This window comes from Mobula hypostoma, chromosome 23 (genome assembly GCF_963921235.1).
Source record: "Mobula hypostoma chromosome 23, sMobHyp1.1, whole genome shotgun sequence".
NCBI lineage: Eukaryota > Metazoa > Chordata > Chondrichthyes > Myliobatiformes > Myliobatidae > Mobula > Mobula hypostoma.
Window position 1 is genome coordinate 12,248,195 of NC_086119.1, and position 22,790 is coordinate 12,270,984.

A 22,790-nucleotide genomic window follows, 5' to 3' on the forward strand; every position below is an offset into this window, starting at 1 on the left:
AGGGACATTGAAGACACTGCTAAATGGGCACATAGATAAAAGAAAAATGGAGGGCTGTGTAGGGTTGGAGGGTTAGATTGATCTTGGAGCAGGTTAAAAGGTTTGTACAACATTGTGGACTAAAGGGCTTGTATTGTGCAGTATTGTTCTGTTCAACTATTTACTCGGAGACCCAATTCTCTATTTTCAGACCCACCATAATGGTGAACATTTATTCTGCCAAGTCTCCTCAGTCTCCTGACCTCTTTAATTAAGTCACCTTTGGTTTTAACCTCTGGAGTGTAGGCCCAATCAACTTAAATCATCCCAGTATTTACTATCATTCTAATGAATCTTCATTACATTCTCTATGAGGTAAGTGTATGCTTCCTGAATAAGAAGACCAAAACTTTATCAAAACTCTAGGTTCAGTCTCACCAAAGTCTTACTGAGCCAGTGTCAGATTTTCCTTACTTGTTGTTCATGTCCATACCATTCAGAACTCTGAGTGGTATTAGTACACTAGATTCAAGACTGATTATTCTCATTCTTCAGTGCACAAGTGTAAAGGAGAATGAAATCATTGTTACTCTGGATCTGATGCAGCTTTAAAAAATAACAATAGGCATAAAGAACACCATAAAAAACTCAATAAATATAAAAGCAATCCTATTAACCAGTAATTGCTACATACATAGACTGGTGGTATGTACACTAGGCGGTGTTTATATGGAGGTGTTAGGGTGGGCTTATGGGTGCAGGTGTTGATCACCCTGATGGGGGGAAAGGGAAAGTAGCTGTTTTTGAGTCTGGTGGTCCTGTTGTGAATGCTACGTAGCCTCTTCCCTGATGGGTGTGGGATAAACAGTCCACAAGCAGGGTGGAAGGAATCCTTCATGATACCACTTTAAATTAGGCCCATCTATAGTTCTCAAGAGCACAACCTAAAATTAGTTAAATAAGGGAAGGGAAAACTCCAAGCTGCAAGGAAACGGCAAAAAAAAAACAGTGGGGTTATCAAGAAGGTACGATAGGATAGCAAAATCCACTAAGGCCTGGATAGATGCCTTGTATTTTCATTCATTTTCCTCTCAATAAAAATCAAACCCATTCACTCGTGGAATGACTTGAGTGAATTTACTTTCATTTTGCTTTTCAGTATGGCACCCTCCTGCTGTATTTTGAATTAGTGGCAGGATGAAGTTTCCACTGTATGTACAGAACATTACTGACCACAGGCACTTTGCAGATAAATCTTATATTACCTACAAAGAGTTGAATGGTAAGCAATTTCATTTGAGACAAAAGTTTTGGCCTCATTCCAGAGACTAGGAAACAAAAATCTAGGTGGCCACAGTGCTGTACTGGAGGGCGGGAGGGGGGGTGTCTGAGTAATACTGAACTGAATGGCTTGTCACGTTGAGGGAGGAAATTGCACTTTTGTTTTTTTTTCCAGCAATATACTGTACACCAGCAGTTACACCTTGTCAGTACTTTCCTATTTGTACATACCACATGCAATGTAATGCTGGAAGACAAATCAAAGAATATGCATCTAAACAATTTGAATTAAAGTAATGTCATAGAACATAGAACATTACAGCATAATACAGGCCTTTTAAGCCCTGATGTTGTGCCGACCTTTTAACCTATTTTAAGATCAATTTACCACTTCCCTCCTGCATAAGCCCTCCATTTTTCTCTCAACTACATGCCCATCTAATTTTAATTAACAATGGGTCTTGGAAGTTTTGATCTTTGTAAAATAAGTTGTCCAACCTGCTATATGGTATACTAACAAAGAAAAATAATGCTGAGAACATACAATAGGTCAATTGCCAGAGAAGAATCGTAAACTCTCAACTGTAAGTCCCACAAAAGTAACATATGATAATACCCATTACCACATTCATTTTCCTCCAAGAGGACCACAACTTTATCGTAGGGTTTGGAGGCTTGTGTGCCTCAATGACCAGGAGAGCTGTGTTGGCTGGAGTCAGGGCTTTGTGCTTTGGCTCTTGGTAGGGTCACCCATGCCAAACAGGTCAAAGGAGAGAGTACGGACTATGAGTGGTTCACCAGTCTTCCAGGTTCAGCGGTTCAGCTCAGGGCCAACAACCCAGACTGGTCCAAAAAAAAAATTGATATGGAGACAGCAATGAAGAATCCTTCTGCATCTGAGTGGGAAGGTATTCTTGAGTCCTCACCCAGGAATTGCGTGACTGACAGTAGTGAAATCCGGGAGAAAGTTGCTGACACAATGAATGAGGCCCTGAATGTTGCCAGAGTTGGAGGATCTTCATTGCTGCCCTAAACACCAGCGGCTTAACAGGCAGTAAGTACATTCATTTCAGATTTCATACTGGACCCCAAATTTCCCGTGTATTACCGCTATCTCCAAGCCACTTGGTGAAGGGCGCATGCTGCACCTAGTTCAGATTGATCTTAGAGGATAAATTTGTGGGGACAGCATCACTGAACCCACTGTATACTTAGGGTTAGGGTCAGTGAGTTGTGGGCTTGCTATGTTGGTGCTAGAACCACGGTTACACTTGTGGGAGACCCAGCACAATCCTCATTGATTTGATGCAAATGACACATTTCACCATATGTTGTAATGCACAAGTGACAAATAAAGTTAATCTTTATCTTTGGAGAAATGCGAGGAGTGTCATGAATAAAGCGGTGAGCTTAGAGCGTGGATCAGCACTTGGAGCTATGATGTTGTGGCCATTATGGAGACTTGGATGGTGCAGGGGCAGGAATGGCTACTTCAAGTGAGAGGCTTTCGATGTTTCAGAAAAGATAGGGAGGGAGGCAAAAGAGGTGGGGGTGTGGCACTGTTGATCAGAGATAGTGAAACGGCTGCAGAAAAGGAGGAAGTCATGGAGGGGTTGTCTACGGGGTCTCTGTGGGTGGAAGTTAGGAATAGGAAGGGGTCAATAACTCTACTGGGTGTTTTTTATAGACCACCCAATAGTAACAGGGACATCGAGGAGCAGACAGGGAGACAGATTCTGGAAAGATGTAATAATAACAGGGTTGTCATGGTGGGAGATTTTAATTTCCCAAATATTGATTCATTTTAAGGTGCTTGGAAGTAGGTATAGAGGAGATGTCAGGGGTAAGATTTTTACACAGAGAGTAGTGAGTGTGTGGAATGGGCTGCCAGCGGCGGTGGTGGAGGCGAAAACGATAGGGTCTTTTAAGAGACTCCTGGATGGCTACATGGAGCTTAGAAAAATAGAGGGCTATGTGTAAAGCCTAGGTAGTTCTAAGGTAGGGACATGTTTGGCACAGCTTTGTGGGCTGAAGGGCCTGTATTGTGCTGTAGGGTTTCTGTGTTTCTATAGAATAAAAGGACGTCAGCTAGAACAAAGGAGGAAGATTTTCTGAGCTCTGGTCAAAAGACATGTAATGTTGGGTAAGTAATATTCAGGCTGAACCAAATGTGAAAGCACTCCTTTAGAATATGACTGACAGAAGAAATATTTCTTCCCATCATTCCAAATAATACTGGTTATTTAGCCCGTTCTTTTGACTTTGCAAGTATAGTGCATCTGCAACCTTTTCTATTGACTCTGTAGTTTTAGGAGTGGTGAAAGTGTTTTCATAATGGAGTGGGAGGCTGATTGGATCAAAACATATTTCTATTCTGTTTGTGGGTGAAAAATTATATTAGGGCTGCATTTTGAAGCCTACGTGCTGACATTCATTTTTAATTTGTATTTATTTTACTTACAGATACTGCATGGTAACAGGCCCTCCCAGTGCAACAAGCCCAATCCACTTACTTCCATACATCTGAACAATTAACCAACTAATCCATATGTCTTTGCATCATGGAAGGAAACTGGAGCACCCGGAGGAAACCCACGTGTTCACGGGAATAACGTACAGGAATTGAACATGGTCCACAGGCACTGTAAATCCTTATGCTAACCACACTATGGTGTCGTCCATTTGGTATTTTTGATCCTCCTCACTAGTAATTATTAAGGAAAGTGCTATAACATGCAGACCATCCCTCACAGGGTTTCATGGGAGAATCTGTCTCTTTTCAACTGTAAAACGCCTAAACATCCATTGGACCAAGATAGCACCAGCGACAAACAGCGACGTTTTGCAGACAGTTCACAAAACTACTAGATACTCTTTTTCTAGGTATACTTTTTGTGAACTGTGATGGATTGCAGCCTGTAATTTCCTTTTAAGGACGTATTTCTGAGCTGACTAAACGACCTGGCGCTTTTGTGATCTCCAGGGGAATTCAGTGAAGGTGAGAGTGGAGCATGCAGCTATAGCTGGGGGTGGCTGCGTCAATTCCCGATGGCCGAACACGAACCCACAGTCAGCATCATTACTCCGTGCTGATTAAAGCGTTGAGCGAGATTTAAATCACCCAGGATGAGAACGGAAAATGAGCAGGCGTTCGGCGCCGTCTGCCTGCCTTTGATCGGTCTCCCTCTCTTCTTGCTGCTGCTGTCATGTGGGAGACACAGGAGCCTTGCACCATCAGGCTCCTAGACGGGCCTCACTCGCCTCCGTGATGAATGGGCTCTGCAGCTGTGGACTCTGCAGTTCACACTCCATGTTTTGTTTACCTTTATTTTTTACTATTTGCGTGATTTGATCAAGAGGCTTCAGCACTGAACTGATTCTGCAGCTGTGACCTGCAACCATTGCCACTCACCTAGGACCGAAGTGGTTCTGTGGCTATGGCCTGCAGCCATCAGGCTCTTGGACCAGCTTCACTCGGCTCAGCACTGAACTGCTCCCTACTACTTTCAGTGACCACGGCATATCTTCTGTGTTTTTTTTTTACTTTCGGCCCGAAACGTCGACTGTACTGTTTTCCATAGACGCTGCCTGGCCTGCTGAGTTCCTGCAGCATTTTGTGTCTGTGGCTTGTATACTGTATACATACTTGGAACTTTGATGAAAATGATAATAAAGTTGCATCTTTGCAGATTGAAGAGCAGAAAGCCCATATGTTTATATAGATATTTCAAAGTGAGACTCGAACAACCATTACGCAAAATAACATTTCTCTGAATTTCTCACTACCTATCCATTCAAAGAAATAAAAAATATTGCATTTAAAAAATGGAAGAATGCCATCAAAAATGAACGAGTGCATTACACTGTGTATAACCAGTTATACTGATATCCCAATCTGAACAACCATTATTCATTTCATTGAATTTCACACCACCTATCCCCTGAATGAAATAAAAATTTATTACATTTAATCAAATATGTAATGATGAATGCCATTAAAAATGAACAGGAGAGCATTACACTGACAAGTTTGTATTTAACTTATACAACAGTCTTTCAACAGCGGAGGTGATACATAAAGCAGGAAACTGGGTGTACAATAAGTTAGTTGGAAAACAATTCCAGACTCTCTGAAAGAAGCTGCCAATAAGTTCTTGTTAATGACCAATCATTTTAGAGCCATTGTCTGGTGACTGAAGTGATTCCTTTTTAAATAAACTACTGCCAGAATCACATTCTGTGATTCCATCGATTTATTCCATTTAAACTGTAACACAATCATCTTAAACAGAATGAAACTTAACATTCTCATGGCATCAAAAAACAGAACTACATTTTTCAGTATTGCATTAACAATAGATATGAAACATCCTGGCTGCCTGCCACTCATCCAACGCTACTGAAATAATAAATTTAATTTGTGTCACACAAGATATGGGGAGGTGTCTTAGAAATGAGGTCATATTGTCAATAACACGTAATGTAGATTAAACTCAGAACAGGGCACAGTGCTTACTCCAAAGATCCCTGCGTCTTTTCGAAGTGGGTATAAATAGCTCATTTGTAAGCAACTGTCTAGGACTCAACATCAGCATCAAGAGCACTTGAGCAGCAAACATCTTCTTGGAAGGAACTGCTTTGGTAAGTCCACTATGATTTCTATCATGGGTTTTGTTCGTTCCTTATCTGTCAGGTTATTTTTATTTTTAACTTGCACCATTTTCCAGTGACTGCAGAGGGGGAAAAGAAATTTGTTGAGAGCAGCTAAAATGGATTTTTATGCAGTGCTGTGAATACGGAGTGCAAGGCAGCAGCTGTAATTCTACCAACCATTAGACAAAATAGCCTTTCATTGTACTTATCATCTCCTCCTCCTCACAAAAATAAACATTTATTACATTTTTTTAAATATTGAAAAGTGTGATACTATAAAAATTGAATCAGTGTGTATTATATTGGCCATTTAGTGCTGTATGAATAATTATGACATGTAGCTCTTCTTGATCACAGAATACCGCAGCGCTATTTTAAAATATATTATCATGAAAATCACATTTTTTTAAAAAACAAAGACATGTTTCTCTTTTATCAGTAGTGCCTTATTGTTGGAAAATCAAAAACTCAACACCGTCACCGTAAAATTTTAGCATTATTTGTAAATCACTTTAACACAGTTCTATATCTCGTTGTTTTAACACAAGCAATGATAATGGACCATTCAGACATTTAAGCTCTGTAACAATTACAGGCTGAGGCACTCAGTAACACCACACTGGAACTATGCCACAGGAATATTAGAATGCAAGGCATGCCTCATTTAAGATGTTCTGTGTTATCAGCCAAGCCATTTCATTGAAGGACCTTCTCCCAGCTGAACTCAGATACTTTCATGGAGTATTTTTGTTTTGAAGAAGTAGCGATGGAGGTATCGTGAGGGTGGATGGGGGTACAAAGTGGACGTAAGGAAAAAGATTTTTTCACTTTGGGCAATCAACACAGAAATGCTTAGCCAGAGTGTAAATTTAAGCAACAATTTTTCCACAATTAAAGTCAATGACAGATGTAATTCTTTCTTGTTCCAGAGGGAAAACAACAATTGTTCAATTATCTTCCTTACAGGACAACAATGGCATATACCAAGTTAACCAGATGCTTCTTGGCTCTTCTATCCGTCCTGTCATCAGCCGCAGCCACCTGCCCTTTAGAGTGTTGGTGCTCACAGAATGAAAGGCACATAGATTGCTCAGCCAGAAACTTAACAGCACTTCCCAACGACATCCAGATCAACATAATATCTCTAAATTTATCCCATAATGTCATTGAAGACCTTGATAACAAGCTGACCGTTTTCAATAACTTGAGGTTCCTTGACATATCCAACAATGTGCTCAGAAACATGCCGAGGAAGTTGCCACTGGCACTGTGGGAACTTGATGCATCAAATAATCATATCAAAATACTTCAGAAGGAAGACACCGTCTCCCAGTGGAACCTTATAAAACTGGATGTGTCCAACAACTTGATTGAAAGGGCTTTTTTAATTAACAACACATTGATTAATCTGAAATTCCTCAACTTCAGTGGAAACAAGTTCTGGACAGTCCCAACCAACATGCCCTACAACTTGACCACTTTAGACTTATCATACAACAACCTGCACAATATTCTTCCAGATACCTTTCATCACAACAAACTCTCAAAATTATACTTGAACAACAATAGCTTACAACTGATTCCAAGTGGTACTTTCGATCAACTGACTGGTTTGCAGTTGATTACTCTATATGGAAATATCTGGGAATGCAAAGACAAACAGAGTACGTACCTGTTGACATGGTTGCAAACTGTACCAACTGTGCTTGGATGTCCATGCTCTGAAGAAAATGAACATAGGCAAAGAGGATGTGGCTCAAGGATAAATACACAAGCAACTGTTAGCTCAACCTTCACAACCTATCAGTCTCATGTTGAAACAGTGACAAGTACCAGACACAAAGAGTCTGAAGGAAGTACACCGTACTCTGTAGCAAATCAGAAAATTGATATTTCATCATTTTTACATTCAGTTTCTTATAGCAGTTTACATTCAACAGCTTCAAGCTTCACTAATGAACCTGCCTCACTTAAACTTACTGAGAATATCACCACGCAAACGGCCAGTGCTGAAAGTCCAAGCGAATTGGTTAGTATTACTGATGGTCCAACAGAATGGCCTGCATCAACTACAATGCCCATCACAGCTTCTGAATTCACCTCCAGCAGTGCTGTTCTAATCGGGTCCTCTCCAGCTTTAACCACTTCAAGTACAACCTTCTACAACCAGACTAGTAGACTAATACCACTGGCAACTTTTGCCTCAACATCCGGTGTGCGTCACAGATCACCGGCTTCTGCTGAAATCTCAACAGTGCCTGATCCAACTGCTGACAATGCAACCATCTCTCAGAGTACTGTAGGAAGTACCTCAAGTCCACTTCAGGTTGGCTCCTCCAGTCTGACCACGAGGCCAAAGGTCAATGAAATCACTGGAACATTAAGCACTGTAAACCAAATTGTGACTACACAAATCCCAACCTCAAAAGCACACAAATATATGGGCATAACCTGCTTCATGTTTCTGACCATGCTGGTACCTCTGGTTGTTTAGTCTTTTAAATATGGGAAACAACCATTGCTGATGATGCCAACAATATATTCGATCAATGAGACAGATCATTTTAAAGTAATTTATTAAGGGACTAAAATAGTGAATGCCTCCCAAGATGGCTCTTACGGGTTACAACGATCAAGTCTAATCTTGAATCAGTTATGCCTTAGCCCTGTTCAGGTTGGTCCTTTGTCCTTTGACCAGAAGAGAGAAGAATAAAACAACTTTCACTGTGGACTCTCTTTTCCCTAACAGCTGCTGCTGCTGAGAGTGCAAAAGTGAATGTTTAGTTTGGACGGGATCATGTTCTGACATGAGCGTGGACTGGGCCGCACACCTGAGGAATAGGCACCTGGAGATGTTCTGAAGACAGAACAGCAGGGCACCCCAATAAGAGAAAAGGGAACAGCCAAAAGACAAAACTTTGCTACAAGACAACGCACCAGCAAATTAGAGAAAATATCCTGATCACCAAGTGTTTGAAGAACTAACTGAATGCCTTCTGCATTCAATAATGTTATTTTCCTCCAACAAAAAAAATCTATTAATTGTGATATATATTCCAAATCCTAACGGTTTCTGTCAAATTAAACTCTTGAAAATAGTTCAATAATTTTACTACTGAAACAGTTTTGGTCCACCTGAAATGTTTAACAGGATTCTGTTTGTATTATGCAATTTTTACTCTTTTGATTTCCCCTGATCTAGGTGGATGCATGCAACTGCTAAATTATTTCGTTAATACAAATTAATTGCAATGTAATTCACTTAAAACACAAATAAAATGTTTAATCTTGAAAAGGCCCGTTGAATAAATGAATTAAAATATATACTATTTGCATGCTACATATATGGAACTGGGACTTGGAATGTCAGTCACTTCTCAAATGAAATGAGATTTTTCTCTTCCAAAAGGGTTATAAATCTTTGCAATTCTCTACCCAAAGATCTGTGTATGTTCAGCCCTAGAGCATTTCGAGGATCAGATTGCCTGATTTATGGATATTTGGGGAAATCAAGGATGTGGAGCTTGAGCAGGAAAGTGGAGATGCAAGTTCAGCCATGATCTCTGCGAGGGTCAAGTGACTAAATGGTCAGCACACACTTAGGGTTGTACTACGTTCTTCAACCAACTTCCCTACAAGCTCTAAGGGAAACTACTTTAGTCCAAGTTGCTATCAGCGTAATTAAGAGCTTAGTTGAAACACACAAAATGTTGCCACTAACTGTTTCAACAAAGTCTTTGGTTCATCTACTCCGATGCTGAATAAAACTCATCTATGGTAATCATAAATGTTTAACTAGAATGCAGCAAGTACCTTTACTTAGGAGTCATAGTGTTATACAGAATAGAAGCAGGCCCTCCAGCCCACATAGGCATCTCAGTTGGCGTAGTGTATCTACACTAATCCTCCTTTCCAACATTTGGCCAATGGCCCTCTATTCCTTTTCTATCCATGTGCCTGTCCAAATCCTTTAGAAATGCTGTAGTTGTACCTAACTCCATCACTTCCTCCAGCAACTTGTTCCGTAGACCCACTACCATCTGTGTGCATAAACTTGTGCCTCAGATCCCCTTTAAATATTTCCTCTCTCACCTTAAGCATATTGTATGTCCTTTAGTTTCAGGATCTGCTGCCCTGGGGGATAAAAGACTATGACCATCTATCCCTGTCTGACGTAGGAATGATACTGCTTGGATAAAGTATGCCTCAACAGAGCTGGGGGAAAGTTTGCTTGTGTGCTGGGACAGGTTTAAGCTTATCTGGTAGGGTTTTGGCCAGAAGTGGGTAGCATTTAAAATGGGGAAAAATGCAGATAAAATTGAACGAGATACATAATGCCAGTGGCACAGTAGTGTAGCAGTTAGTGTAATGCTTTACAGCGCTAGCTGTAAGATCAGGGTTCTATTCCCATTGCTCTATGTAAGGAGTTTGTATATTCTCTCCGTGACTGCGTGGGTTTCCTCCGGGTGCTCCGGTTTCCTCCCATACTCTTTGAGATCTACAGGTTAGGGTTAGTAGGTTGTGGGCATGCTACATTGGCACTGGAATCATGGCGACACTGTGGGCTGCCTCCACACATTCTCGGATTATGTCGGTCATTGATGCAAACAATGCATATCACTGTATATTTCGATGTACGCGACAAATAAAGCTAAGCTTTAATTATCTTTTCTTTAAAATAATACACTTTTTCCACTTTAGAGAATAACAGGTAGTCTAAGATTTGTTTACATTTAATACATGTGTATTAAACAAGGGTGGTGGGCTGCAATTGCAACTTGTCATAAGGAATTACAATTTCAGGCAATAAAAGACCGAGCTAGCCAGTACCGGAGTGGGTTCTAAATATTCCTGGACACAAAATAATCAGGAAAGAATAGGAAAGGAAGAACAGAAGGGCACTGGAAATATTAACTGAGGAAAAGTTTACAATGCTGGACAGACAGGATATCCTGGAAAAGTCAAGTTTAGAAAGTGTGCTACCAGTTACTCCAATGGGATTATTTGAAAGGCTGCCAATTAGTGAGAAGGATATTATAGAGCTCTCTTGGAGGGAAGTTACACAGGACTGCAAAAGTCACAGAGCACTGATAATGGAGACAAACTATCCAAAAGTTGGTGGGGTAGCACAGTAAGAGGGATGTTTCTGAATGGCACAAGGAAAGGAGCATTGTTAAGAGCTAATCCTAAGGAATGAGCCAGGCCAAGTGATCCTAGTATTAACAGGGAAGCATCTGGAAAACAGCAATCAGAAGGGTTAAAATAGTTAAGAGAAGATAGCCCGTTGGATAAGAGTCATTTACAGTTCAATGGGCTGGCTCACTCCTCCAGTGACCTAGGATCAATGCAGATATCCAGCACGGTTTGTGTGGAATTTGCATGTTCTCTCTGTGACTATGTGAGTCTTCCCTCAAAAGTGTACTTTTTGGTTAATTGGCTACTGTAAATTGCCCGCAGTATGTTGATGAATGTTAAAATAGGGAGGGGGACAGTTGGTTTGGAGAGTCATAGAACACTACAGAGGCCCTTCAGCCCATCTAGTTCATGCTGATCTATTATCCTGCCTAGTCCCATCAACCTGCACCTGGACCATAGCTCTCCACACCCCTCCTGTCCATGTACTTATACAAATTTCCCTTAAATGTTGAAATCGAACCCACCTCCGCTGTTTTCACTGGAAGCGTGTTCCACATTCGCACTGCACTCCGCGTTGATGAGAATGTCGGGTGAGTAAAATGGGAAGAAACATACATGGGCGCTTACTGGTTGACACAGACTCAGTGGATCAAAGGAATTGCTTCTGTGCTGTTTGACTGTGGGTGAATTGGCACTATGGATTCCCTGGCATTAGTGTAGCTGAATGCTGGGAAGCTTTTCAAATTGAGAAGGGCAAGGAAAGTGAACACATAGCTTCCATGGGTGATAAAAAAAAAGATATATAGCAAAAAAAATTCTGAGAAAAGCGTACACATCAGACACCACATTGTTAACACCAAGTGAGAAGCAGGCCAGCCGAAGCAAGTTCACAGGGGAAATGAGAAAGGAAACAAAAGGCTGCAACTAAAGTTATATAAAAGGTTAATCCAAAAATATTCTACAGGCACAAGCAAATAGCAACAGGGTTGCAAGGGTGTGAGACCAATCACAGAACCGGCTGAGGTATTAATAAGCACTTCACATCAGTGTTCACCAGGATGTTGCAACTGTAATCTCAACAAGGCTAGAACCAATCGAAATACGAGGCAAGTTGAAAAATAATACAGGAAGCAAGGTAAATACTAATTGCTCTTAAAGCCAACTAATCACCTTTTTCAGATGCAGAGTATCCCGGGTTGCAGAGATGGAAAATGACAGGAGGGATGGCGTAGGAATGAACTTGTCTGATCAATTTGACCTCAGTGCTAAGAGAAGTGCCACATAATTAAGGTCAGAATTAGCAAACGTTTGGGCAAGTCTGGATTGATTACAGGAAGGAAGTATGGATTTGTTAAAGGCAAGTTGTTAACAACATCTTCATGGAGCACTGCCACAAGAAAGCAGCATCCCTCTTTGAGGGACACCACCTTCCAGACCATTCTCCCTTCTAACTGCTGCCATTGGGAAGGAGGTGCAGGAGCCTTATGTCCCCCACCACCGGGTTCAAGAACAATTATTACCCTTCAACCATGAGGTTCCTGAATCAGTGTAGATAATTTCACTCACCACAACTCCAAACTGATTCCACAACCTATGGACTCACTTCCAAGGACTCTACAATTCGTGTTCTCAGTATTACTTATTTACATCTATTTTTCTATTGGCACAGTTTGTCTTCTTTTGCAGATCGGTTGCTTGTCAGTCTTAATGTGCTGATTCTCATTGATTCTATTGTATTTCTTTGCTCTACTGCAAGAAAATGAATCTCAAGATGGTGGCATTGACATATTTTGACAATAAATTATCTTTGAACTTCGAACTTTGAATTACATTAAACCAACAACAGAATTTTTGGAATAATAGGTTGTACAGAAATGAATAAAAATTTGAAGAAGTAACAGGAAAATGGGAGTACAAGTTAAAAGTTGTTTTACAGGGTGGAAGGAAATGGACAATGGAATCTTCTCAACAGTCGGAACCAGAACCACTTCTTAAAATACATTAATGATTTGGATGAATAGACAGGTCACAATTTCTACATTTGCAGGTGACAAAACTTGACCTGGTGAACTCTGAGGGACAGTAATAGATTTCAAGGCAGATATGTTGGTGGAATAGGTGGACAGATGGCAAATGATATGTCATGCAGAGAGGTATGAGGTATTATATTTTGATCCGACGATTGAGAAGAGACAACATAACCTGAGGCACATTTCTGAATGGAGTACAAGAATTAAGAGATCTAGGGCTATATACAAATACTTTGTTTCAAAATGGCAGGAAGGATTAGCATACTGAGTACAGTACCCAGAGCTTCACTGAAGACTTGAAAATAAGAGCAGAGAAATAATGATGCACTTTTATAAAACCCTAGTTTGTCCACAACTGGATCATTGAGCCCAATTCTGGGTGTGACACTTTAGGAAAAATTTGAAGGTTCTGGAGAGATTGCAGTAAAGATTTACCAGTTGATTCTATGGATGATGAACTTCGTTTCTATGTATATCTGGGATGTTCTCCTTTGAAGAAAACAATGAAAATCTAATAGAGTTATTGAAAAAATATGAGGTGTAGAGATTTTTTTAAATTGCTCTGCGAAAATAGTGAATACTGCATCGATTTTAGAAGAAACTGCACCTATTTTAGAAGGACAAAACCTTGGGGGTGACAGAAGGAAAATGATCAGTAAAAGAACTAAAAGTGATGCGGGGATTTTTTTTTATGCAACAAGTGATTAAGATCTGGAATGCTATACCGGGGTGATAGTGGAGAAAGATTCATCAGGGAGTTAGGTAAGAATCTGTTAAGATTGAGGCCAGTTGAGGCCAGTTCATTGGCTATATTTAAGAGGGAGTTAGATATGGCCCTTGTGGCTAAAGGGATCAGGGGGTATGGAGGGAAGGCTGGTACAGGGTTCTGAGTTGGATGATCAGCCATGATCATACTGAATGGCGGTGCAGGCTCGAAGGGCCGAATGACCTACTCCTGCACCTATTTTTTATGTTTCTATGTTTCTATGAAATGAACTTGCAGGGCTACAAGGAGAAGGCAGGGGAGTTAGACAAGTTGGACAATGGATCTTCTCAACAGTCAGGACCAGAACCACTCAAAAAACCAAAGCAGATTCAAAGATCCATGATTTCCATCTGTGACATAGTCATTCTGAAATTCAATGATCTCTGCGAGATCACTTGAAAACTCAAGTGCCCTTAGAAACTCAGATCAACACAAGAAGGCAAGAGAGGCTCGGAAAATTGGTAGCAATGATCAGTCTTAGTTTCTAATCTAGAATTCTCAGGGTTTCAATTTCATACACTGTACGATCAGAAATGACTTATACTTTTAGATTTGAAATTCGAAAAATATTTGGTTTCTTTGGTACGTGACTACATTGTCCACTCACGCCACCCAACTCACCTCCCTCCTGGCACTTACCCCAGCAAGCAGCGCAAGTGCTACACCTGCCCATTCACCGCCTCCCCAGCCCATTCAGGGCCCCAGAAAGTCCTTTCCAGGTGAGGCAACACTGCTCCTGTGAATCTGTCAGGGTCATCTACTGAAACCAGTGCTCCCAGTGTGGCATCCTCTGCTTCATTGAGCACCTTTCCAAGTGGCCACCCATCCAATTTGACTTCCCATTCCCATTCTGACATGTTGGTCCATGGCCTGCTCTACTGCCATAATGAGGCCAGACTCAGGCTGGAGGAGCAACACTTCGAATTCTGTTACCGGTAACCTCCAACCCGATGGTGTGAACATCAATTTCTCTAACTTCCCCCTTTCCCCTTCGTTTTTTTTTCCATTCCCCCTTCTGGCTCTCCACTTACCCCCTTCTCTTCTCCTCACCACCCATCACCTGCTCTGGTGCCCCTCTTCCTTCCCTTTCTTCCATGATCCATTGTGCTTTCCTATCAGATATTTTCTTCTTCAGCCCTTTATCATCTGCACCTATATCCTCCCAGCTTCTTACTTCATACCCCACCCTCGTCCACCCACCTTCCCCCTGTGACGAGAATACACATAAAATTAAGATGTTTGCTGGCCTGGGTTAGCATCAGTGACATCAGCAAGTGGTCTGCCACCTGCCCTCAGGGGAAGGAGAGATAAGGAACAATGGAGCAGCGTCTGGAGATGTGTAATGAAGGGACGGGGGAGAGAGAGCTGTCTGGAGCGGCTCCCCCCTTTGAACCTTGAACTGTTTGAAGTGATGGACAGGCGATACCCCAGCAGGGGGATAAAAAGGGACCGGTTCGCTAAGGCGACACACACGCCACCCGAGGTAACGAGACCCTGGAAGCGGTACGCCTCTCACGAGTCGGTGGGTAGTACCAGACAACGGCCAGGGTGGAAAGGTACGATCAGCGGGAACCCGGTGTGTGTCCGCCCTTGCCTGGGTGCCGGGTTCACTGCAGAGGATCGACCGCATCTGGAGGAGGGGTCACAGTCGGTGACCTCAGGTGACATCACCAAGGACCCGCCCAAAAGCTGCTTGTGAGCCATATCGCCGGTCTGTGAGTGAAGCCGTGTCTGAATGATCAGTTGTTCCTGTTCCCTCTCTCTCCCCCCACGTTGTCCATCGCCATGGCAACGATTACTGCGAACTGAACTACTAAACTGGACTGAACTTTGAGTCACTTTGAAATTTGGTCATTTACCCCTAGACAACGATAGAGCTTGATTGATGCTGTTATCTTAATTCTGTGCACATGTGTGTTTATCATCGCTGAACTGTTGCATTTATTATCCTTTCGATTACTGTGTTGCTTGTTTCTTTAATAAAACTTTCTTAGTTTTAGTATTCCAGACTCCAACTGAGTGATCCATTTCTGCTGGTTTGGCAACCCAGTTACGGGGTACGTAACATAAGTGGGGTTCTCGTCCGCGATTTTGAACGCTAAATTTGGGACGGAGTAAATTGATTGGGTTAAAATTCCCGAAAGAAAGAATAGAGAAACAGCAGAAATGGAGGCTGAGGAATTTATAAAGGCGCCAACCTTGGAGGCATTAGAGGATGCCAGGAAATCAGAATTGATAGCTGTGGCCAAACGGTTGAATCTTGCTAAGGTGAAGTCGACAATGAGGAGAGAGGAGATACACAGAGCTATGGTAGAGCACTATGTATCTAAAGGTGTGTTTCCCCAAAGTGAGCTGGGGGTGGTGTCTATTGAAAAACCTGCTGGAGACGCAGTACAGGTACAGCTTGAAAAACTGAGACTCGAGCACGAGTTCCGGGTACGGCAGTTAGAACACGAAGAGAAGCAGTTAGAAAGGCGGGAGAAAGAGAAAGACAGAGACAGACAGTTGGAGAGAGAAGAGAGAGAGAGAGACAGTTAGAGAGAGAGGAGAAAGAGAGGCAATGGGAGCGAGAAGAGAGAGGGAAACAGAGGGAAAGGGAATTTGAGCTGGAGAAGTTAAAGATAAGGGCCGAGCAGGGGCTCGTGCCGAACCAAGGTGGAGGGTTCCGGGCGACCCAGGAGGTTAGGCTGGTTCCCCCATTTGACGATACCGACGTGGATCGGTACTTTCTCCACTTCGAAAAAGTGGCTATAAGTCAGGACTGGCCGAGGGATAAGTGGGTTGTTTTACTTCAGAGTGTACTGAAAGGGAAAGCCCAAGAAGCTTACTCTGCTTTGTCCGCGGAAGATGCCCAGAGGTATGAGGTGGTGAAAGAGGCCCTCCTCAGGATTTATGAGTTGGTCCCGGAGGCATACCGGCAGAGGTTCCGGAATGCGAGGAAACAGTGGGACCGCACGTATTTGGAGTTTACCCGTGAGATGCAGACATATTGTGAGCGTTGGTGCGCCTCGAAGGGGGTAGAGGGGGATTATGACAGACTGCTACAACTGATCCTGATTGAGCAGTTTAAAGGTTGTGTCCCTGAGGGTATGAGACCCTACCTCGATGAGAAAGAGGCAGCCACGTTAGCCGCAACTGCTAAGTTAGCGGATGAGTATGCGTTGACGCATAAAATGAAGGTTGCCCCGAGTAAAGGCTACCAGAAGGGTAGTCAGGACGGCGGGGAGAGTCCGCCGGAAAAGTCAGAAAGTAAGCCGGGGACTAGTGAAAAGGATAAGGTAGACCGGGAGCAGTCTGGTAGGAAGTCTCCTGGGGTCGTCTGTTATAATTGTGGGAAAGCCGGACACTTTGCGTCCAGGTGCTTTGCCCCAAAGAAGGAGACGGGAAAAGGCAAAACGGCAATGTTGAATGGCTGTATCGAGCTGTTAAGCGAACCGCTAGGGAAGGACAGGTCTGAAAAAGTCCAGGAAGGGCGCAAGAGGTTTATCTCGGCCGGACTGGTGTCAGTGAAGGAGGGGTTAAAACCAGTTCCAGTGCGGATCTGGAGAGACACGGGAGCGTGTCAGTCACTAATACTGAAGAGTGTATTAGAGTTTAGCTCAGAGACCCAGACTGGGGAGGTAGAGGTCAAAGGTGTTGGAGAAGGGACAGAGTCGGTCCCTTTGCACCAGATACACTTACAAAGCAACCTGGTCTCTGGACTAGTCACGATCGGGGTGAGGTCCGAATTACCGATGAAAGACGTGGAAGTCTTGCTCGGTAATGACATCGCCGGAGGAATCGTGTTCCCAGTCGTGAGATTGACAGGTCAGCCTGCCAGCATTGAGGCCCCGCCCATGGACTCACAGGTTCATCATGGGCCCGCGATAGTGAATTTAGCTGAAATGTTTCTGCCAACCTTGTATGAGACGGGGTGTAGTGAGACAAGAGGTAGTGAGGGAGCTGGGACGGACGTAGCAGTAGCCAGGAAAGAATTTGTGCAGACGCAGGAGCGAGACGAGGGGCTGATGGTTTTGGCAGAGACAGCTCTCTCTGACACAGACTTAACAAGGGAACTAGTAGGCTATTGTGCGGAGGAGGAAGTGCTAAGGAAAAAATGGAAATCAAGTACAGTACCCGCAGATGAGGAATGGGGGGTGGTGCGAAAGAGTTATGGGGATGAGGTTTTTAACATGGCCCACGAGGTACCCCCCGGTGGACATTTTGCGGTGCTGGATGAAACAGTTGGTGGAATCATGAAAGAGATTTACCGGCTGCCCAGGGGGAAGAATGTTATTGATCATGACCGACGGGAACTGAGACAGTCACCGGCTTTTGATATACTAACAAACCTAGTCGGTGTTAGCGTGGAAATCAATGAAGCTAGGGGCCCTCTGATAAGAGGAAAAAAACATTTTGAAAAGATTAGTATGGGATCGATCAGATGGGAGAAGGCTATTGTTTTGGCCAGGTCTACTGATAAGGTCTCTCCCTTAATCCCTGAACAAAGCGAATCTTTAGAAGAAGTAATTAAACGACTCGCACCCGTGTGTTTGATTGTCCTGAGGCAATGCAAAGAACTGGGACGTTGGGTGATTGTTGTTACAATAGGTCAGCCTAGTAAACAAAATCCATATTTAATGAGTAATTCAGTGACTAAAGGGCTGAGGAACACAGAGGTGTGTATTGGCAATTTAATACGGCTGTCTGAAGCCAGCTTGATAGTGAACCTTGAAAAAAATGAATTCGGCCACACAAGGGTCACTTACCTGGGAATTGTGGTGACACAGGGGCAGCTGGCCGTGATGCAAGCTACAGTGCAGGCTATCGCTGACCTCCCAACCCCGACAGACAAGAGGGCCCTCAGAAGGCTCTTGGAGATGGTGGGGTACTGCAGGAAGTTTTGCAATAACTCTGTGGTCAATACCCGTCCCCCTCCTACTAAGCCCTTGCGAGAGAAAACTGAGTCGGAATGGGACGACCCTTGTTATTGTGGTCCTGGACAAAACCAAATGAGAGGTTACATTGGTCGCAATTCATCAGTGTTTTTGGCCACTATGAAGTTTGCTGAGTTGGAGCCTGGTCTAAGGGATTATTAATAACACGTGTAAAAGGAACAGAAAATGTGATGACTGTCTGTCAAGGTGTTGACAGCTTCAAACTCGCTGTGTTAGCCAAATAGCTGATAAAGATGTATATTTGTGTATGTATCAAATAATGTATTCATGTTTGTAATTTTTACCTCCCGGTAAAAATCCTTAAATGGGGGAAGTGTGACGAGAATACACATAAAATTAAGATGTTTGCTGTCCTGGGTTAGCATCAGTGACATCAGCAAGTGGTCTGCCACCTGCCCTCAGGGGAAGGAGAGATAAGGAACAATGGAGCAGCGTCTGGAGATGTGTAATGAAGGGACGGGGGAGAGAGAGCTGTCTGGAGCGGCTCCCCCCTTTGAACCTTGAACTGTTTGAAGTGATGGACAGGCGATACCCCAGCAGGGGGATAAAAAGGGACCGGTTCGCTAAGGCGACACACACGCCACCCGAGGTAACGAGACCCTGGAAGCGGTGCGCCTCTCATGAGTCGGTGGGTAGTACCAGACAACGGCCAGGGTGGAAAGGTACGATCAGCGGGAACCCGGTGTGTGTCCGCCCTTGCCTGGGTGCCGGGTTCACTGCAGAGGATCGACCGCATCTGGAGGAGGGGTCACAGTCGGTGACCTCAGGTGACATCACCAAGGACCCGCCCAAAAGCTGCTTGTGAGCCATATCGCCGGTCTGTGAGTGAAGCCGTCTGAATGATCAGTTGTTCCTGTTCCCTCTCTCTCCCCCCACGTTGTCCATCGCCATGGCAACGATTACTGCGAACTGAACTACTAAACTGGACTGAACTTTGAGTCACTTTGAAATTTGGTCATTTACCCCTAGACAACGATAGAGCTTGATTGATGCTGTTATCTTAATTCTGTGCACATGTGTGTTTATAATCGCTGAACTGTTGCATTTATTATCCTTTCGATTACTGTGTTGCTTGTTTCTTTAATAAAACTTTCTTAGTTCTAGTACTCCAGACTCCAACTGAGTGATCCATTTCTGCTGGTTTGGCAACCCAGTTACGGGGTACGTAACACCCCTCACCTAGTTTCACCTATCATTTGCCATTTGTACTCCATCTCTAACACCGTACTCCATCTCTAACACCGCACCCCCCCTGCCACATTCTTATTTTGGCTTCTTACCCCATCCTTTCCAGTCCTGCTGAAAGGTCTCGGCCCAAAACATCAACTGTACATTCCCCTTTGTAGATGCTGCCTGACCTGCTGAGATCCTCCAGCATCTTGTGTGTGTTGCTCTGGATTTACAGCATCTGCAGGATCTCTCGTGTAAACATTTGGTTTAATTTGTTTCAGAATCAGAATCAGGTTTAACATCACTGGCATATGTCATGAAATTTTGTTGCTTTGCAGCAACACTAAACAAAGTTTCAACCAATTATCCAGTCATCTCTGCCAACCTCACTCTTCCTGGATAATGCAGTCTCTACCACACATCGAGATATGCTGCAGTCATGTCTAGGCAGTATGTCCACAACCCAGGGATTCTAAGACGCCAAGAGATTTCAGGAGGTTAGAGCAAAGAGTTCAAGGATGTCCTCAAAGTAATTCTGGATAAAATGTAACGTCCTCGCTGAATTGGGAGAAATCCGGGCCCATGACTATTCACACTGGAGACTGAGCCTGGAAAGCCACTGAATTCTGGCTATTTTATTATAAATATGCTAATGATGGCACTGGAAGTGTGGTGGCACTTGCAGGCTACCCCCAGGAGTGACACTAAAGGAATTTATTTGGTCAGTGCTGATGAACTCATTTAGCATATCATTAAGTTCTAATACAGGAATAAAAATGGAAAGCTTTGATTTTTTGTGGATTTGATTCAAGACAAATTTAAATATATAATTCCTACCTCTAATCCATTTAGAAACACAGAAGCTTAGTGTAGAGTAGGTCATCCAGCCCTTCGAGCCTGCATTGTTATTTAATACTGATCAAGGTTGATCATCCAAATTCAGTACTCTGTCCCATCTCTTGATCCCATTATCCCTAAGAAATACATCTAACTCCTTGAATATACTAGATGACTTGACTTCAATTATTTCCTCTGGCAAAGTCACGCAGAGCTGTCTACAATCACTTCACAACCGCAATGGAAAGAAGGCATCTTTGTCCTGGAGGGATTGCCTTGGGAGAATGAAAAGGCTGACTGTATCCAGACCCAAGGATCAACAAAAGAATTATTTTAATTTTGTGCTCTGTTCTCAGTGACACTCTGGCGACTGTTGTAGTATAGCTCAACTGCCACAGGAGGCCAACAATGAGCCCAGCCTGGTATAGTGCCCTCTAGTGGCAGAAAGGTATAAAGTCACTGCTCTCTACAAAGGCTCAGAGATTTTACTGGTTGCCCCCAAGACTGAATCGTGTGAACAGAAAAGAGATGTGTGGAACAATGTTCTGAAGCAGATAAAAAACCATGATTGAGTTGAATCATGGAATAGGCTGAAGTGTAAGATGGCCTACTCCCATTTTCTACACTTCTATATTCAGTGACTTTCCAGGCTCAATTTCCAGTTTGAGTGGTCATGGGCCCGGATTTCTCCCAGCTCAGCGAGGATCTTACATTTTATCCAGGGATACTTTGAGGACATCCTTGAACTCTTTGGTCTAACCTCTTGAAATCCCTTGGCATGACAGAGCTTGGGCTAGAGTGCTTGTTTTAAAAGATACTGACAAATAGACCACCCACCACACTGGTTGACTTTGATGAGAGCCTCGATGCTCGATGTTAGCAGGATAGTGGACAATGGACATTGGTTTCCAATCCTGCCTGTGGATTTGGAGGATATTGCAAATAACATTGCTGCCACACCTTCAGTGCTTTGAGGTGTTCATTTCATAGAAATGTCGAAAACCTACAGCACAATACAGGCCCTTCAGCCCACAATGCTGTGCCAAACATATACTTACTTTAGAACTTACTTTGGGTTACCCATAGTCCTCTTTTTCTAAGCTCCACGTACCTATCCAGGATTCTCCTAAAAGACCCTATTGTATTACCCTCCACTACCATCGCCAGTAGCCCATTCCATGCACTCACCACTCTCTGTGTAATTACTCCTGACATCTCCTCTGTACCTACTTCCAAGCACCTTAAAACTGTGCCCTCCCGTGCTAGCCGTTTCAGCCCTGGGAAAAAGGCTCTGACTATCCACACGATCAATGTCTCTTATTATCTTCTACACCTCTATCAGGTCACCTCTCATCCTCCATTGCTCCAGGGAGAAAAGGCCAAGTTCACTCAACCTATCCTCATAAGGCATGCTCCCCAATCCAGGCAAACTCCTTGTAGTTTCCACCATGCAAGAATGAATAGGTGGGCAGCCCAGTACTACACTTTAACGTTTGGTAGGGCAAAACCACCCGCTTCCTTGGGCTTTGACGTGTTTTTTTAGCAATTCTAATGGCTTTATAATTCCAAATGAAGGGTATAATAATTGAATCCAATTGCTTAAAATATGACAGAGGAATAAAACATGGAAATGACTGGAAAAGAGGAAGAAATCGTGGCAGTACAATCATCTTGATTGCGTTAACCCTCCCCACCAAAGAAATTGGAAGGGTTTTCCAGAAGTCAATATTGCATTTAACCTACTCAACTTTGTTTCGCCAATTCACTTGCAAAAGGTTTTGTAATAGTCACACCAAGATAGGAAAAATTATCATAGGTTATTTTAAAGGGAATGGACTGTAAATACGCTATATTAACCATTGCAGTGACTGGCATTAGTTCACCCTTAATACAGAAACCTGAAAAACTACCAAAGTTATTAATTAGAGTCAGAAGGGCGGGTATTGATGTTTGTGGGCTGGAGATATATAAAGGAACATCGTCAGCATATAATGAAAGGTG

The 22,790-nt window shown here is 43.1% G+C and overlaps 2 protein-coding genes across 11 annotated transcripts in view; one reads left to right on the plus strand and one right to left on the minus strand.

Annotated features, from left to right (window-relative positions):
* nf1a (neurofibromin 1a) overlaps positions 1 to 22,790 on the minus strand; it is a 385,105-nt gene that overhangs the window by 142,222 nt on the left and 220,093 nt on the right. The window lies entirely within an intron of this gene.
* On the plus strand, positions 3,174 to 13,846 carry omgb (oligodendrocyte myelin glycoprotein b). 2 transcript variants are annotated; one of them, XM_063031012.1, is made up of 2 exons: positions 3,174 to 5,901; positions 6,880 to 13,846. In XM_063031012.1, the coding sequence occupies exon 2, from the start codon at positions 6,887 to 6,889 to the stop codon at positions 8,405 to 8,407; it is 1,521 nt and encodes a 506-aa protein (XP_062887082.1). In that variant the 5' UTR covers positions 3,174 to 5,901; positions 6,880 to 6,886; the 3' UTR covers positions 8,408 to 13,846. The 2 variants fall into 2 exon arrangements, with proteins under 2 accessions (XP_062887082.1, XP_062887081.1); XM_063031011.1 differs by having other exon boundaries at positions 3,175 to 5,901; positions 6,843 to 13,846.

Coding starts and splice junctions, on each gene's coding strand:
- omgb (XM_063031012.1), top strand. CDS start 6,887: ATGGCATATACCAAGTTAACCAGATGCTTCTTGGCTCTTCTATCCGTC.